This window comes from Hemitrygon akajei, chromosome 17 (genome assembly GCF_048418815.1).
Source record: "Hemitrygon akajei chromosome 17, sHemAka1.3, whole genome shotgun sequence".
Classification (NCBI taxonomy): Eukaryota; Metazoa; Chordata; class Chondrichthyes; order Myliobatiformes; family Dasyatidae; genus Hemitrygon; species Hemitrygon akajei.
Genome location: NC_133140.1, coordinates 64,313,874 through 64,332,140, shown reverse-complemented (window position 1 = coordinate 64,332,140; position 18,267 = coordinate 64,313,874). Strand labels below are relative to the sequence as shown.

General features: G+C 39.8%; 1 protein-coding gene across 2 annotated transcripts in view; it reads right to left on the bottom strand.

The window, feature by feature from the left end:
* Positions 1-3,798: 3,798 nt before the first annotated feature.
* The window catches only part of LOC140740789 (polycystin-1-like protein 2), a 109,659-nt gene continuing 95,190 nt past the window's right edge, over positions 3,799-18,267 (bottom strand). For both annotated transcript variants that reach the window (XM_073070303.1, XM_073070304.1), the window contains exons 38-43: positions 17,058-17,185; positions 15,056-15,216; positions 13,949-14,159; positions 7,536-7,637; positions 5,359-5,490; positions 3,799-4,054 (exon numbers count right to left, since the gene is read on the bottom strand). In XM_073070303.1, the coding sequence (XP_072926404.1) occupies positions 3,956-4,054; positions 5,359-5,490; positions 7,536-7,637; positions 13,949-14,159; positions 15,056-15,216; positions 17,058-17,185 (833 nt within the window). In that variant the 3' untranslated portion in view covers positions 3,799-3,955. The remainder of the gene's footprint in view (positions 4,055-5,358; positions 5,491-7,535; positions 7,638-13,948; positions 14,160-15,055; positions 15,217-17,057; positions 17,186-18,267) is intronic.

Below are 18,267 nucleotides of genomic sequence, written 5' to 3'. Positions count from 1 at the left end.
TCCAGCATCTGCAGATTTCCTCGTGTTTGCTCTTTAAAATCTGCGGATGTTGGAAATCAAACCGACACAGACAAAATGCTGGAAGGACTCACCAGTCCTGGTGAAGGGTGTTGGCCAGAAACGTCAGTTGTTTCTTCTTTTCCATATTTGCTGACTGGCTGCTGAGTTCCTCCAGCTTTTTGTGTGTCTTACACCTTTTCCTCTCATCCGTATCTTGACATCAATTGGACTGGGCTCCTCCGGGTCTGAGGATGTCAAAGTTCAAAGTAAATTTATTACCAAAATACATATGTGTCACTTATACAACCATGAGATTCATTTTCTTATGGGCATACTCAATAAACCCATGATAAACAATGACGATGATGGCTAGTTCTTGTGAAGATCATGAGGGAACTCCATCGTTCTAAGACTTTTCTTCCCGCTTGCGCTGCTTAGGTTTATGGTGAGGATCGGAGAACGCGGACCAAATCTTTAGGCTGGATGAAGTTCCACAGTGGCACAGTCAGCTGCGATTACTGCAGTGACTGCAAGGCTGAATGCCGAGTGTCGGAGTTTTCCTTCCAGACCAGCTGCCTGGCAAGGCCATCAAGTTCCATCTGCCAGGGTTTGGATTTGGAGTTGTTCTTCTCCTAGGCTGGCTGCCAACCAAGGCGGATGAGCCCAGCCTACCTGCCCAGTTATACCACTGGACATTCAGCTACACTGTGACGAAGAAAACTCAGAATAGGGACGCCTCGTGGAGGCATTGCTGTGAGCACAGTAGTGTAGGAGAGGCCATATGCAAGTGACCTCCAACATGGCAAGCCAAACAGTGGTCTCTACACCATGAAAGGAGTGGCTATGGGAGACACTTCACCTTCCTTAAATGAGCAGGATGTCCAGCCCAGGACTCACCCATCCCCAATAGAATAATAACAAAAAGAGAATCAATGATAGACAGATGAATGAATGAATAAACAAACAAACAAACAAGCAAGCAATAAATATCAAGAACATGAGATGAAGAGTCCTTGGAAGTGAGACCATAGGTTGTGAGAACATTTCACTGATGGAGCAAATGAGGTTAAGTGAAGTTATCCCCTTTGGTTCAAGAGCCTGATGTTCTTGAACCTGGTGGTGTTAGTCCTGAGGCTCCTGTACATTCTTCCTGATGGCAGCAGTGAAAAGAGAGCATCTCCTGGGTGGTGGGGGTCTTTGATGATGGATGCTGCTTTCACACAACAGCACCCTATGTAGAGGGCTTTACCTGTGATCGGGAGGAAGCCGAGATGGGACTTCCACTTAAAGCATTTGTCAGAACTTCAGCCTTTCCATGAGCACTCAGTTCTATGCCACACTGTCCCTGAGGATGCGGATTTTCTTGAATCTTTCTTGTTCCATTGGCTATTCAGTTGTCTAGTGCTACCCATGACTAAATGTGACAGAGCTGCAGAATTTTGATCAGATTTGTTGGTTGTGAGGTCATTTACCTCTTGTCTAATGAATTGAACTTTTGTTATTCAGTAGTAGGCATATAGTGCACATTCACATTGACTATGAATTGCCACAGGTCCAGTGGGTAGCTTTCCCATTCAGGAATCAGACAATGGTTACACCAGAAAGCTAGGCTAGGAGATACTGAGGTCCTCACCCACCTCTGTGCTCCTGCTGTGCTCAGTGTTTCTGCCAAATAAACTGATAACATGGAGGAGACTTCCATGTGTTTTGCTTGAGATGTGAAGAGATTTTTATTCCATTTGTGGACTTGGGAGTTTTCTCAGAATATATCCCACAACCATTGCTTTTGACCTTGTTATTGTCAAAGATAGAGTTACTGTATTGTTGCTGATTTTTGTGGACAAATTAATGGAGACATTATTATATCATCTTGTCTCCATTTGCCCAATATTTTTGTTGTTTGCTTCCCAGCTCTTTCATTTTCATTGTTCTTTAACAAACTAGAAACTAGAAAGTGAATGGACCTTGTTAGCTGATTGGATAGTACCTAAATGTCATGAACCATACTTTTGCTTCCTAGTTATCATTTTTAATGAGTAATGAATTGATTTATCTCCTGGTAATTCACAGCAATGTCTTAAAGTTTGATCTCCAGTTCCTGAAGTTTGGCCAGTCCTGGAAAGAAAGCTGTAATCGTAAGGGTGAAACATAGAAGCAGGTTGGGAGACGTGTTATTGAGGAGAGTTCAGAAACTTTTATTGGAGGTGAGATTTTTCCAAGCAGCAGAAGTTGAGAGTGGTGGAACTGGAACAGGGCATGCTGAAGAAGGCAATCCAAAATGTCTTTCTCAGTGATGATTATAATCGCACTAATTGATTCAAGGTAATAAGTTAATTTGAACTCAAAGGAAAAGAAGCCATGAGTTTAGTTGAATTAATTCAGTGGATGAAGAATCATTTGGTGCAGAGTTCAAAGAAATGAGGGAGTGACAGGACATGGGGTTTTAAAATAATCCTGGAAATCTGAAGCAAGAACCAGAGATGAATGTTGTCTAGATGATTTCAGCACTTATTACAGAGAAGGTGAATGTGTTAGAGAGGGAAAAAAAACATGATAGAACTGTGAGATGCAGAGCATGGCTGTCGCTGAAAGTCTGAAGTAGAGGAGAATGCAGATAATACCCAGCAGGTCAAGCAGAATTTGTGGAGATAGAAAAACTTAGTTAATATGTGGATCACCTTGAATCAAACCTAGCCAGTTCTGACACAACATTAAGGGCTGATTATCCGAAGTTGTTGCCTAAGGGGTATAGCATGTCCAGATGCAGATGACATGATGCTCCTCAAGTTTATGTGGGTCTTGGAACTGTGTCATTAATCAGAGATAGAGGGTTTAAAGTGGGAGTGAGTTGGAAAATGAAAGTAACAGCAAATTATAAGCTTAGCATCATCCTTGAAAACTGAATGAAGATGTTTTGTAAAATAATCTTCCAGTTGGTATAAGGGAAACCACACTGAGCACCCAATGCAGTGCCCTAAATTAGAAGTACAAATGAATTTGGCTTCATCTAGAAGGACTTTTTGGGTCTTTGGCTAATGGGAAGGGATGAAATTACAACAGCAGCAGTTCAAGGGAGAAACTGGAGAATGGAAGTGTCTGTTGAGGTGGAATAGCAAACTAAGGAGTGGTGGGAGGGACCAATCTCTTTGAACATGAACGTAAGGGGAACAATACCTTTTCTGTAGTTGGAAGGGGGGGGGGGACTGACAGAAGAATGGCAAATTGATATGTATTTGAGAATGTTGCCAATTCTGGGTGAGGCAAACCCATGATTAAAGAAAAGGAAGGACCTTTCACTGTCATCTCATCAAGAAACATAGGATTAGGACCACAGAAATTGGGAGAATAGAATTAAATTCTTATAGGAACCAGGAGGTGAAGCATAGACATTTGTCAAAATTTGTGGACTTGCGGTGGATTTATAAATGCAAGTTCTCTGAGCGTCCTGTATCATTATGGACCTGGTTTAATTTTGTAATTTAAGAGAAGTTTTAATCTGTTTTCTGAATGTGGCAACCGGGAATTGGTTTCAGATCCAATAAAGGGTTTGGAGTATATTTGTAATCATAAGAGGAATCTGATCTAACCTGTTACTGAATTTTGAAAATTATTTTCTGAATCTACGTGCTTGTGCTGCAGGTGCAAACAAGTTTTTCATTGTTCTGTATCTCACTGTACCTGTGTATATGATAATAAATTCAACTTGACATCGAACAAGGTTGTGATGCAAAGAAAATGTTGGAATAAAAAAGCACTCACTGATAAATTATCGTACTTCTCATTATACTTTATTTAATACACTGATGTAAGAGAATAACACGTAGATTTAGCCATTTTACTTTGAATATTAATATATCATTATATTATAGATAATGTTTACTCTATATGAATCAAATTACATGCAATTACATAAATACATTAACTGCTAGATGGTAGTTGAAGGTGTTTACGACAGTCAGCCTCCCAGCTGTGAGGAATCCTTCTTAGATTTGATCCCCAAGAAACTGCACAGTTTTGTCAGCATTAGATCAACTATTTCTTCTTCCTCAGAAGCCTTAAAGATAAGTTAAAAAATTCCTTATTATTAATATTGTATCATAAAATCAGTTTCATTATTTTTAGTTTAGCATATTTGAGCTGTGTTTTCATGCTATTATAAAATCTACCATTTTAGAATTGTGTAGCCCCATCACGCTGTCAATTGTAACTCATTTAACACCCATTATCAGTGTAAGAAAACTGGATCAAGTCACACTCCAGGGAATAGAATACAGTATAATAATCCTGGCTGACATTCCAGGGAAGGACTGGGGACATGATAGATTTCATCTTTCAGATGAGGTGTTAAACTGTGGATATAAAGTATATTGTGACATTGTTTGGAATAAGAGTTATCCTACAAGTCAGTATTATAAAATTGAAATGGAGTATTGTGTCATTCATGCATGACTGGGTGAGAATTTCCAGCGTGTGAGTAGGTTCTTACATGCACAATACAACACTGGTTGCCCTGGGAAAGTACTTAATCAGAATCCAGTTTAATATCACCAGCATATGCAAAAGTGCTATATAATTGAAGAGTCATTGACTGCATGATGTTTAATTTTAGCAAGATACAATGTAATTAGTGCAACCAACTTATATACAGTAATCTAGTAATAGAGCCTGTAGCCAAACTCAAATGCACAAATGTAATGTCAAAATAATAGTTTTTTGGCATGATCTGCTTATTTAGATTGCATCTTTTAATTTGATCAGTTCATTGCTAAAGCTCTTGTGACTTCATGACCACTGACAATTAATGTAGTTTGCATGTGAAGAAGGGAGACGCCTTGTTGCTCATAAAGATGAGCCATGAGAGAAAGAAAATGTGCAAAAGCGTTTCTTACTCAAGGATAAACAAATGAGTTTAAAAAGATGTTGAAGCAAAGCAGCTATTTATTGAATAATTGAAATGATTAAAACGTTCATTGAAAATACCATGAAAATACACAGAGCAGATTGGGCAGCGCAATGATAATGCAGGTAGCACTCCAGCATCACAACTTCAGTGATGTGGATTCCTCACTAGACCTCTGGTGCTATCTGCGTGGAGTTTGCATGTTTTCCCTGGGCCCACGTGGGTTTCCCAAAAACAACCTGGTTGTTAGGTTAACTTGTCACTGTAAACTCCATTTCATATTAGTACATGGTAAGAGAATGAGAGGGAGAAAGTTATAGGAAAAGTCACGGAATGGAACTGATTAGATGTCTCCGTGAGTTGGCATAGACTCAATGGGCAGAATGGTTCCTTCTGTGTCATAAAGGAATATGAAATTGTATATAAACAAATAAGTTAATAAAGATTATTATGCAAACCTTGTAATTCTTTTGTTCTTCACTGAATGCCACAAGTATAACTGAGATGAAAAGGTTCAACACGACAAATGTCATAAAGATGATGCATGACCCAATCAGAAATGAACCGAGAATTGGATTATAGTCCAGTACCTGGTCAGTAAAGCAAAAACAAAATCAAATTTAAACCAGTGACAAACAAGGGAAAATTTGCAGATACTGAAAATCTGAGCAACAGACAAAATGCTGGAGGAACTCAACGGGCCAGGGAGCATCTAGGAAAAGAGTACAGTCAACATTTCATGCCAGAACCTTCCGGCAGGACATTTAAACCAATCTATTTTGGTAAATGCATTGAACTCTCTTGCAAAAATTGAATTATTTGTGAAAATGACTGAAATTGCAAATTAGTGTGAATTGAATCTATGAAACACTATTTGGGGACATATTACCCAGGCATAATAAGGTAAGAATTAAATTGGTTTGTGAATGATCTGAAGAATATCATTGCCATCATAAATAAGTGAATAGAAAAATGCAACAGTATGAACCCTTCCATATTGCAATTTCCACAGTCTTAAATGTGATTGGATCACTTTGGAATTAATTCATGTTCAGAATCTGGATTACAGTGCAAAGAGAATAAATTGGAAGGTAATTCTGGAAGTTTGACTTTTGCACTACACAAGCTGTGGTGTAAAAAATGACACCATACATTATCCAAATGAGATATTTAAATATTTAGCAATGCACACAAATGCTGGAAGAACTCAGCAAGTCAGGCAGTATCTATGGAAATGATGAAATGAGTCAACATTTTGGGCCAAGGACTGGAAAGGAAAGGGGAAGATGCCAGAATATTAAAAGGTGGGGAAGGGGAAGGAAGCTAGGTAGAAGGTGATACATAGGTGAAGTCATGTGGGTAGGAAAGATAAAGGGCTGGAGAGGAAGGAATTTGATACGAAAGGAGAGTGGACCAGAGGAGAAAGGGAAGGAAGAGGGAACAAAGGGGAAGTGATAGATGAGAAGAGGTAAGAGGCCAGCGTAGAGAATAGAAGAGGGGAGGGGGATGAATATTGATTTCTCTTTCTGGTGAAAAAAATCTCTCCCCTTCTTCTCATCAAAATCTCCCCTCTTCTTATTGAAACACACAAGATATTGAAAAGTCTACTGTGGCTAGAGTGGACATGTTTTCAGAAGTTGGAGAGTCCAGGACCAGAGGGCACAGTCTCAGAATAAAAGTGCATCACTTCAGAACAGAAATGATGAAAAATTTCTATAGCCAGAGGGTGGTGAGCCTGTGGATCTGTCATTGGGTACATTCAAAGTGGAGGCTGATAAGGTTATTAATTAATAAGGGTATCAAAGGTTACAGGGAGAAGGCTGGAGAATGGGGTTGAAAGAGAAACTCAGCTATGATCAAATGGTGGAGAAGACACGATTCTTCTTTTATTGTTTATGGTGTTGTGGTAGTTTGACTTGAATTGTATTTCCTAGCTAAGCAAATTCAGTGATCCCATATTGAAAAGTTATGCAAATTTGGACAAAGGCATTGGCTGCTTTGAAACCTGCAGTCGTACAGCTGCACAATCCTGGACATGCAGGAGGCTGATGTAAATGTTTCCTCCTGTGGGAGGACCTGAACTAGGAGCCTCTGATTTAAAAAAATAAGGCATAATCCTGAAGATTGTTATGAAGCAAAATTTTCTTCTCTCAGAAACTAATCATCGTTGGAACTCTCTCATAAAGTGATTGAGAAGTCTTTGAATATATTTAAGACAGACGCAGATAGTCTCTTGTAATGCAAAAGTGTGAAAGGTTTCTTCTGTTAGCTGGGAATGTGGAATTGAGATTGATGATCAAGTCAGCCATGATTTTAGCATATGGTGGAGAGGTTGAAGGATTGGATTGGCCTGCTCCTGCTCTTAATTCATTTTATATATATGTTAACATTTATAATGGATGGGCCACATTTCAGAAGGGATACATTTACCAACTCTGAAAAATACAGCTGACAAATGTAGACAAGCTGTCCCACACCTGCACTATAAATCATGAATCTTATTATGGAGTCAGAGTCATAGAGTAATGCAGCATGGAATTTTTAAAAAATCTATCAAAATAGATTCAAAAGCAGTTTAACTTAGAATACAGCTTCTGCAAGGAATTGGGCATTTTTAAGTGTTTGATTTCTGTACCTCTTCATAGTTGAAGATCCCCAACTGAAGACTGACCATTGTCTCTGCAGCATCGAATATGGTTTTATAAGAAGACATACTCCAACCAAACATCAGGTTCGTCTGTAGAAGAGTGCAGACATGCATTACATTTCTCATTACAGTGATGGATGTTAAATTACCACATCTGATAATCAAATCATTTAAAGTAAAATTAAAGGAAAATAGTATCAAAATTGGCAATAGACTTCACATCCTAAATTTATGCAAATTTAGCCAAACACCCAAAGAATGTCAATGGATACTTTGTAAACCCAAAAATAATTGCAGCTGATGAAGGGTCTTGACCCAAGATGTCAACTGCTGATTTCACTCCATAGATGCTGCCCCTTGAAACATTGACTCTTTTTGTCTTTCCATAGCTGCCACTTGATCTCCTGAGCGTTTCCAGTTATTGTGTTGTTATTTGAATGGATATTTTACTCCCTGAAGGTTGCCTACATATGTAATGATCATAAGACCATAAGATATAGTCGAAGAATTAGGCCATTTGGCCCATTGGGTCTGCTCCACCATTTCTTTCACGGCTGATCCACTTTTTCTCTCAGCCCCACCCTCCTGCCTTCTCCCCATACCCCTTCATGCCCTGACCAATCAAGAATCTATCAACCTCTGCCTTAAATATACATAAAGACTTGGCCTCCACAGCTGCCTGTAGCAAATAATTCCACAGATTCGCCACACTATGGTTAAGGAAATTCCTCCTCATCTCAGTTCTAAAAGGACACCCCTCTATTTTGAGGCTGTGTCCTCCGGTCTTAGACTCTTCCATCATAGGAAACATCCTTTCCACATCCACTCTATCAAGTCCTTTCACTATTCAATAGGTTTCAATGAGGACACCCCTCATTCTTCTAAATTCCACTGAATACAAGCCCAGAGCCATCAAATGCTCTTCCAATGACAAGCCAATCAATCCTGGAATCATTCTTGAGAATCTCCTTTGAAGCTTCTTCAGTTTCAGCATATCCTTTCTAAGATAAGGGGCTCAAACCTTCTCACAATACTCCAAGTGAAACCTCACCAGTTTACTAAGTTTCATCCTTGCATTTATATTCTGCTCCTCTTGGAATGAATACTAACATTGAATTTGCCTTCTCACAACTGACTCAATCTGCAAATTAATCCTCAGGGTATCCTGCACAAGCACTCACAAGTCCCTTTGCCCCTCAGATTTTTGTATTTTCTTTCCATTTAGAAAATAGTCAGCCGTCTCATTTCTTCTACCAAAGTGCATGACCATACACTTCCCCATATTGTACTCCATCTGTTATTTGTTAGCCCATTCTCCTAATCTGTCTAAATCCTTCTGTTGCCTCTCCACATCCTCAAAACTACCTGCCTCTCCACCTATCTTCATATCATCCACAAACTTTTCAACAAAGCCATCAATTCCATCATCCAACTCATTGATATATATTGTAAAAAGAATCAGTCCGAAAACAGACCCCTGTGGAACACCACTAGTCACCAGCAACCAACCAGAAAAGGCTCCCTTAATTCCTACGCTTTGCTTCCTGCAAATCAGCCACAGCTTTGTCCATGCTAGAATCTTTTCTGTAATATCTTGGGCTTGTAGCTTCATGTGTGGCACCTTGTCAAAGGCCTTCTAAAAATCCAAGTAGACAACATTAACCAATTTCCCTTTGTCCATCCTGCTTGTTATTTCTTCAAAGAATTCCAACATATTTTTCAGGCAAGATTTTCCATTGAGGAAATCATCCTGACTGTGGCCTATTTTATCATGTGCTCCAAGTATCCTGAGACCTCATCCTTAATAATTGACTCCAACATCTTCCCAACCACTGTGGTCAGACTAACTGGCCTAGATATTCCTTTCTTCTGACTCTCTCCCTTCTTGAACAGTGGAGTGACATTTGCAATTTTCCAGTCTTCCAGAACCATTCCAGAATCTAGTGATTCTTGAAAGATCTCTTCAGCCACCTTTTTCAGAACTTGGGGGTGTACACCATCTGGTCCAGGTGACTTTCTACCTTCAGACCTTTTAGTTTCCCAAGAATGTTCTCTCTAGTAATAGTAGCTTCACACACTTCATGTCCTCTGATACCTGGAACTTTCACCATACTGCTTGTGTCTTCCACAATGAAGACTGATACAAAATACTTATTCAGTTTGTCTGCCATTTTGTTGTCCCCCATTACTATTTCTCTAGCATCATTTCTCAGAGGTCTGATATCCACTCTCACCTCTCTTTTGCACTTTATATTCCTGAAGAAACTTTTGGTATCCTCTTTAATATTATTGGCTAGCTTACTTTCATATTCCATCTTTAACTTCATAATTACATTTTTAGTTGTTCTCTTTTGGTTTTTAAAAGCTTTCCAATCTTCTGACTTCCCACTAATTTTTGCTCTCTTATATGCCCTCTTTGTGGCTTTTATGTTGGCTTTGACTTCTCTTGTTAGCCATAGTTGTGTCATTTTTCTTTTAGAATATATCTTACTCTTTGGGATGTATATGTTTTGTGCTTTCCGAATTTCTTCCAGAAATTCAGCCATTGCTGCTCTGCTATCATCCCTGCCAGTGTTCTTTCTCAATCAATTCTGGCCAACTCCTCTCTCATGCCTCTGTAATTCCATTTACTCCACTATAATACTGACACACCTGACTTTAGCTTCTCCTTCTCAAATTTAAGGGTGAATTCAATCATATTATGATCACTTGCCTCTAAGGATTCTTTTACTTTAAGCTCTCTGACCAATTCTGGTTTATTGCACAACCCCCAATCCAGAATAGTTTATCCTCTAGTGGAATCAACCCTGAACTGCTCTAAAAAGGCATTTCATGGGCACTCTAGAACAACCCCTCCTGTGCTCCAGGACCAACCTGATTTTCCCAGTCTACCTGCATATTGAAATCCTATTGCACATTGAAAGCTATTGTAACATTGCCCTCTTGGCATGCATCTTCTATCTCCCGTTCTAAATAAGATGTAGGCCACATCTTTACTGCTGTTCGGCAAACTCCCAATCGGGTCTTTTTACCCTTGCAGTTCCTTCGCTCCATTCACAGTGATTCAACACCTTCTGACTGTATGTCACCTCTTTCTAATGATTTGATCTAATTTTTTACCAAAAGAGCAATGCCACCCCCTCTGCCTTCCTGCCTATTCTTTCAATAAAATGTGTACCCTTGGGCATTAGGCTCCCAGCTATAATCTTTCAGCCATGATTCAGTGATGCTTAGAACATCATACCTGCCTGTCTGCAACTTTACTGCAAATTCATCTACTTTTTCCGTATACTGCGCGCATTCAGACACAACACCTTCAGTCCTGTATTCAAACTTCTCGATTTTGTCTACCTTTTGTGTTGCAACTCATTCTATTGATTGCAATTTTGTCCCATGAACAGCCTCTCCTCACTACACATTATCTCTGTTTGTAAACCAGATACTTCATCTTCAACACTGTTATCCGTCTTTCCTATGGTACAGTACTTGTTGCATTAAAGTATAGGCAGCTCAGGACACTAGTCACACCATGCTCAGCCTTTTGATTCCTAACTTTGTCTGAGGTCTTACCAACATCTGCCTCTACAACTTTACCATGAACTTCTCTGGCAGTCTGGTTCCTATCCCCCTGCAAATCTAGTTTAAACCCCACCACGCAGCATTAACAAACCTTCCCACTAGGATATTGGTCTCCATCCAGTTCAGGTACAAACTGTCCCTCTGTACAGGTCCCACCTTTCCTGAAAGAGAACCCAATGATCTGAAAATCTTATGCCCCCTCTCCTACACCAACTCCTTAGCCACGTATTAAACTGTATAATCTTCCTAGTTCTGGCCTCACTAGCATTTGGCACAAGCAGCAATTCTGAGATCACAGCCCTGGAGGTCCTGCCTTTAACTTAGTACCTAACTCCCTGATCTCCCCATGCAGAACCTCATCACTCGTCCTACCCTTGTCATTGGCACCTACATGGACCATGACATCTGGCTGTTCACCCTCCCACTTAATCCAACATATCTTGGGCCCTGGCACCCAGGAGGTATGATACCGTCTGGGAATCTCGTTCTTGCCCACAGAACCTCCAGTCTGTTCCCCGAACTAACAAGTCCCCTATCACCACAGTGTGCTTCTTCCACCCCACCCCCTTTCTGAGTCACAGAGGCAGAATCATGCTCAGCCACTGTGACTCTCCTCTGTTAGGTCATCCCCCACCCCTCCCCGACTGGACTGGATGTGATATAGCTGTTGTTCAGGGGCTGGCCACAGGGCTACTCTGAACTGGCTGCTTCACACCCTTCCCCTTCCTAGCTGTCATCCAGTTTCCTGTGTCCTGTACCTTGGGTGTAACTACCTCTCTATACTGTATGTCCTATCTATCAGCCTCCCAAATGATCCGGCGTTTATCCAGTTCCAGCTGCAACTCCTTAAAATGGTTTGTTAGAAGCTGCAGCTGGATGCACCTCGCAGCTGTTGTTGGCCAGGGACCCTGCAAGTCTCCCTGCCTCCCCACATCCCGCAAAAGGAGCATTCAACTATCCTGCCTGACATCCTTATTGTTCTAGCTGAGCAGATATAAAGTAGAGGAGGAAAAAATCTTGAGCTTTTCTTTGATTGGGCAATGTTTGCTCTTTACTTTGATCTTCTCGTCCAAAAGCAGAGTAAAGCCACAATATCACAGTTTTGTGCGTGGGGATATGTAGAGACACACTCCAGCCAGATAATGAGGAAATAGGTTTCATTTCAGTTGTTTGTCAAGTAATATCTGTAAGTTACTCATCAAATGTTTACAGAGTGAGGTGTAATGGGTAAGTTGCCTGCAGCAGCACAAGACCCGCAGTCCTTGCAAAGACACTTCCCCGTTTCACCTGCAGCTGTCTAACAAGAGAAAATGAAATATGCCTAAACAGGGAATTTTAGGAAACCCTCTTATTTAACACTTGGTAGCAAACTGAATAATGTCAACAAATATTTTGACACAATTTTTGACCATGCAGATGCAAAACCAGTTCCAATATTGCTGCCTCAAGAAAGCAACATAAATCAAAGATCCCTACAACACACCTGGGCCATGGCATCTCCTTGCTGCTGCCATCAGGCAGGAGGTACAGAAGCCTGAAATCCCACACCAGCAGGTCCAAGAGCAGCTACTTCCCTTCAACCATTCAGCTGAATCAACCTGCACAACCTAATCACTACCCAGGATAGTAACACTAGAGCCACTTCAATCACTTAGCACTACAATGGACCTTGTCTTTCAATTCTACTGGTGTTATTTCTGGTAAAAAAAATGTGTATAATTTATGTTTATGTTTTTTGTGAATGCTTCTCCTCTGACGGTGTGTGCCTGGGATACTGCTGCAACTAAATTTTTCTTTTAAGACTGTACATTCATGTATTATTTCAATAAACTCCACTTCGACTTTGAATCTGAGTTGCCTCTAAACACATCTGTGATAACAAATGCTGGAAATATTAACAGGTCAGACACCATTTGTGGAAAGAGAAACAGGTTGACATGTTGAAGAAATGGGAAAGAGAGAAAACTCATTAGTTGTTAAAGCATGGGGAGAGGAGTAAGAGGAGAGAGAGAAAGAGGAAGAAAAGAGAGGAAGAGAAATAAAGACAGAAATAAAAAGAGAGAGGCAGAGAGAGTGAGAGAATACCTCACCCATAAGTATACTGTATAGGTGGTATACATCTAACTAAACACTACAGCCAATGCCACCATACTCTTATGGTCTTATACTGAAATCCAGAACTCCAAGTAATGTCCTCCTTTTGACTTGCAGAGCTGATCTCCTGGAATTACCCTAATGTAAGTATTTTTTAAAGAGATTATCAACCATTTGCAGGTTAGCTGTTGAATAATTTCTGTTGGCATGATCCTACTCGCTCGTGCAGCTTTTTAAATCTTTTTTCAAAGTGGTACAACCTACAAGGAGTGGTATAACTGGTGCTCTGGAATCTTTTCCTGACTTTAAGTTCTGGTCAAATCATTAGCTGCTATAGATATTCTCGCTTTTCTAGCAGGTGACGCTGGAAAATGGAAAACCACCAAAAACAAACTCCAGATAAGAAGGGCAGTGGCTCCATGAATGGAAATTAATGGACATTAAATTCAAAACAGATTTCATTCAATATATATCCAAGAAAATTACTTATCCAAAATAATCTACAATCCCAGAAATTCTAATGCTTCACTCATCAGTTCCAAATATGTTGAACTTAATCTGTGGTTATGAGCCACATATTTCCAAAGGACAAATGGAAGATAAAATCACAAAAATCAAAGAGCCCTACAACACACCTGGGCCATGCCATCTCACTGTGATTAGTAAACCTAAGTAACAATGAATAATGAAATACTTTGTATTATTCTTGCTGGAATACATCTTCTTACCGCAATAGAATAGGCCAGGAACATGATCAGAATAACAGTAAGGAATCCTGAGATGTCTCCCCACGCCCTTCTTAATGTAGATGTAATCATATTGAGCTTGGGGTTAAGGCGTAGCAGATGCCATAGTTTTATTGTTGCAAGGAGAACCAGGAAGGCAATTAAATAACCCATTATTGCATCTGCCATAGCAGTCTCATAGAAACTTACAAACCTGTAACAAACACAGTAGATTGGAAATTAGGTATAAACTCAGGTACAATGCACATCAATGTGAATGCTTTGCAGACAACTTTCATCTGTTCCGTATCAGTTTTGGGAACATGAGTTCAGACGTATTACAGTTTTCTGGTGTTGGTGAGACTTTTGCTGCAGTTCTCTTAGTGCTGAGCAAATGGTTTTACTTGCCACCAGGATAGGAAATTTCTGCTCCATGACATTTATTTCACTCAATGTCACCTTTGGCATAAGGCTAACATAATAGGAAATAAAGTGGGTTTTAAGAGAAAGTTAATGAAAGTAATATCATGCAAAAGGAAGAAAGGGAAATTTAATTTATAAACACCATAGCAAGAAAGTGCGGCAAACTCCATAGAGTAGCAGGTTGAAGGAACTATATACACACATGATGGAACATATTTGTCATCCAGCTATGTTTAGAAGCCAAAGTGAGTCACAGTCCATATGGCAAGGTTATGCTGCAGTCTTGATATTCCTCAGTAGCAGCTATTGTTTTTATAATGCAGTATATCTATTCTGTTACGATATCTTTTTACTGCCAATTCACATCCTTCATCTATATTAATATCCACAGGGCATTATTATTTTGGATATTTGACAGTTAAAAATTGGAATTCAAGAATGCACTGTAAAACGGGAATCAACGATGCACACAAGAGATTTTGTAGATGCTGGAAATCCAGAATAATACACACAAAATGCTGAAGGAACTCAGCAGGTCAGGCAGCATCTATGGAGGTGAATAAACAGTTGACATTTTGGCCCAATAGATGCTGCCTGACCTGCTGAGTTCCTCCTGCAATTTGTGTGTGTTACACAAGAACTAAGGTCCTGCTCTTAAAACGTTATAAATGATAAGCAAGGACGTACCCTGTTCTGTGACTATGATAATATTCAATGTCTCGCTTTCCTAGAAGTGTTCTCTTTATGAATATAGAAAGTGCACTCCAGCTGATCATTATAATGGCTGTCTCCAGAAGGTTCCATTTGCTTTGGAAGTATTTCCATTTCTGTTCTTTCAATTGTTTGCCCTGGGAAAGATCAGAAAATATATAATGCACAACAGATTCACCTATGTATAAAATCTGATAATAAAGTAGAAAATGCTGGAAATTCAGTCATCACCTGAAAGGAAATAAAACATGGTGTAAGTTTGTCTCCAATGAACTTTCATGTATGGGTAGTGGAGAACTCAAGCTGTGACACCTTGGACCTCAATCTATATATGGAGAAGTGTTTTGTGTACCAGTGGAATGGGAATGATATTGGAAAGAAGCAAAAATATACAACAGTTTGCAGGAAAGGAAGAACCCTTTCAGGATGTTGTCAGTAATAGATTAAGAATCCCAACACTAGACAATTGTTCACCCTCTTGCCTGTTATCCAAACCTTGAATGGAAAATTTTGTCCTGCCAGGAATTTCACAAACAAAAAAAAAGTCAGTTTTTTATTAAAGTGGATGCACCAGCAGTATTGGCAGCCACTGCACTAATTAAATGAAGAAATTAGAGAAGATGGGGTAGATCTTCTTCAGAGCACTTAAAGTTAAGAAGACTTTTGGTTCAACAACAAATTGTTCTATCAATATAGTAAGTAGGCTCTAAGGAAAAATGCAGGAGCAATGTCAGGTTGGCTCTATGCTACATAGGAGATAATGGGGCAGATAATAAAACCTTGTCCAATAGGTATATTTTTAAAAGTTACAAGAGACGACAGTTTCTGGAATCTGGAGCAAACAAACACTGCTGGGGGATCTCAGAGAACTGATGTAGGGTCACAACACAAAATGTCAACCATTCCCTCAAAATGCCTCCACAGATCTCCTGATCTCCTCCAGAAGTTTATATTAAACAGAATTGTCTCATATGAGAACAGAGAGATAGCAGGATTTAGATGTTTAAGAAGATTATCTTAAAGCTTAGGCCCTCTGTGACTGAATGCAGATTCACAAGTGATGGAGTGAAAAGGTTCATTTGTGAGCATAAGCTTATATTCAGAGGAATACAAATGCTCGATGGACATTTAAAAGACTTAAGTGGTTTGAGCAGAGCAATCAAGAAGAAGCTGTTTTTTTGAGTGACAATGAGTGGTAGGCAGAAGGTACAGTCTTAGGTGATTGACAAAAGAAATGAAGTTCACACGAAGGTTCACATTTTTTGGTTTTTGTTCGAGACACTATGGAACATTTTTGTTCCATTGCTTCTGGAATGCTGTACCTGGAAGTTACAATATAAGGCAGATTAATATTCTAAAGTTCAAAAGAGAATTGGATAAATGTTTGGAAATAATAATATTTTCATTAACAAGAGCATTTATTTCAATTACCCATATCTGCCAAAGAGCTAGCTCAGGCACTGTGAACTGAATGACAACTTTTTAAACTCAATCACTTTGTCATTGCTTCTGCTTTCATTCCTGATGCTCCTTCATAGTAAAGGGATTGTAAAAATATGGCAGGTAACACCTTCCATGAAAATGCAAACTTTCATGAATGCCTCTTAAACTGCACTTCTTGCGTATCATCACAAATCTTCATGAAGCCTCGTGTTTGTGATTGAATTTATACAAAATCTTTCCAAAGCTCAAAGTAAGTTTCTTCTGAATGCATGTACATATTACCATATATATATACACACACACTTAAGATAATATGTATATGAATCTACCCTGACATCCATTTTCTTGCAGACATTCACAAGAAAAAAAGTAAGACAATAGAATTAACAAAAACAAAACTGCCATATACATAAACAGACAAAGACTGACAAACAACCCTTACCTCGAGATGGCTTGGTTTTCTAGTATCTCTTCATGCTGGTGATGTATGAGTTACTTTACAGTTGCTCATAATGCTCACCTGTCATAGACTTACCTGAATCACCATATAGTAGATGAGGAAGAGGAAATAAACCACTTCAGCAGCAACAACAAAAATGTGCAACCCGTCGGTGTACTGGTAGAGACGGAGACTCTGAAGATCAGCATGTGTAAAGAAGGCCCCTGCAAACAGACATCGGTACATTGTTTTTACCAGAAAATGTATTATTTTTAAATGAACTTTGCATGAAAACTCAAGAAATTCTAGACTCCGTCTCTGTTTACCTAGTTGAAGAATTTCATCAATGGCCATGTACCTCTGCTGAACATTGAGACAGCCCCCTCCCACCACACCCCCTCAACCCTCTCCAAAAACCAGAGGTTACATGTCTTGCTATCACCAGCAAAGTATGTCAATGGCCATTTAATTAATGCTGGGTGTAAGCGCCCTGACTCCACTATCAGTAAATGCTACAACAGTCCTGCCAGTCCAGTCCGGTCCAAAAGGTTGACTATACTCTTTTCCACAGATGCTGTCTGGCCTGCTGAGTTCCTCCAGCATTTTGTGTGTGTTGCTTGGATTTCCAGCATCTGCAGATTTTCTCTTGTTTGTGACAGGCGAAATCCAGTCCTTTCACCTGACCTTTTATAGACAGATTAAAAACAGAATATTCATACAAATCAAATTAGTTTCATGTTGAAGTTGCATTTGAACATTCAGTGAGAAAAGGCCAGATTATTTGCTGCAATTTCCTCCCTCAGGCAATGGTGCAGAACAACTTTTCAGATGGTGCAGAGGAAGAGTACAGGAGTGAAACAGATCAGCTGACAGTGATTTTCCAACAACGACCGCACACTCAATGTCAGCAAGACCAAGGCATTGCTTGTGGGCTTCCAGAAGGGGAAGTTGGGAGTATACACTGAGAGATCAACCATTGAGAGGGAGAGCACCTTCAAGACCCTATCTGGGTGCCAACATCTCCGAGGATCGACTCTGAGCCCAACACATTGATTCAATCTTGAAGAAAGCGCACCAGCAGCTCTACTCCATTTGGAGTTTAGGGGATTTGGTTTCTCACAGAAGATTCCTGCAAATTTCTGTAGAATTAGGATAGAGAGCATTCTGCCAGGTTGCAGGCCTAGTATGGAGGCTCCAATATGCAGGATCAAAAGAAGCTTCAAAAGGTTGTAGATTCAGCCAACTCCATCACAGGGAAACTGTACTCACTATTGACATCTTCAAAGGTTGGTGCCTCATGAAGGCA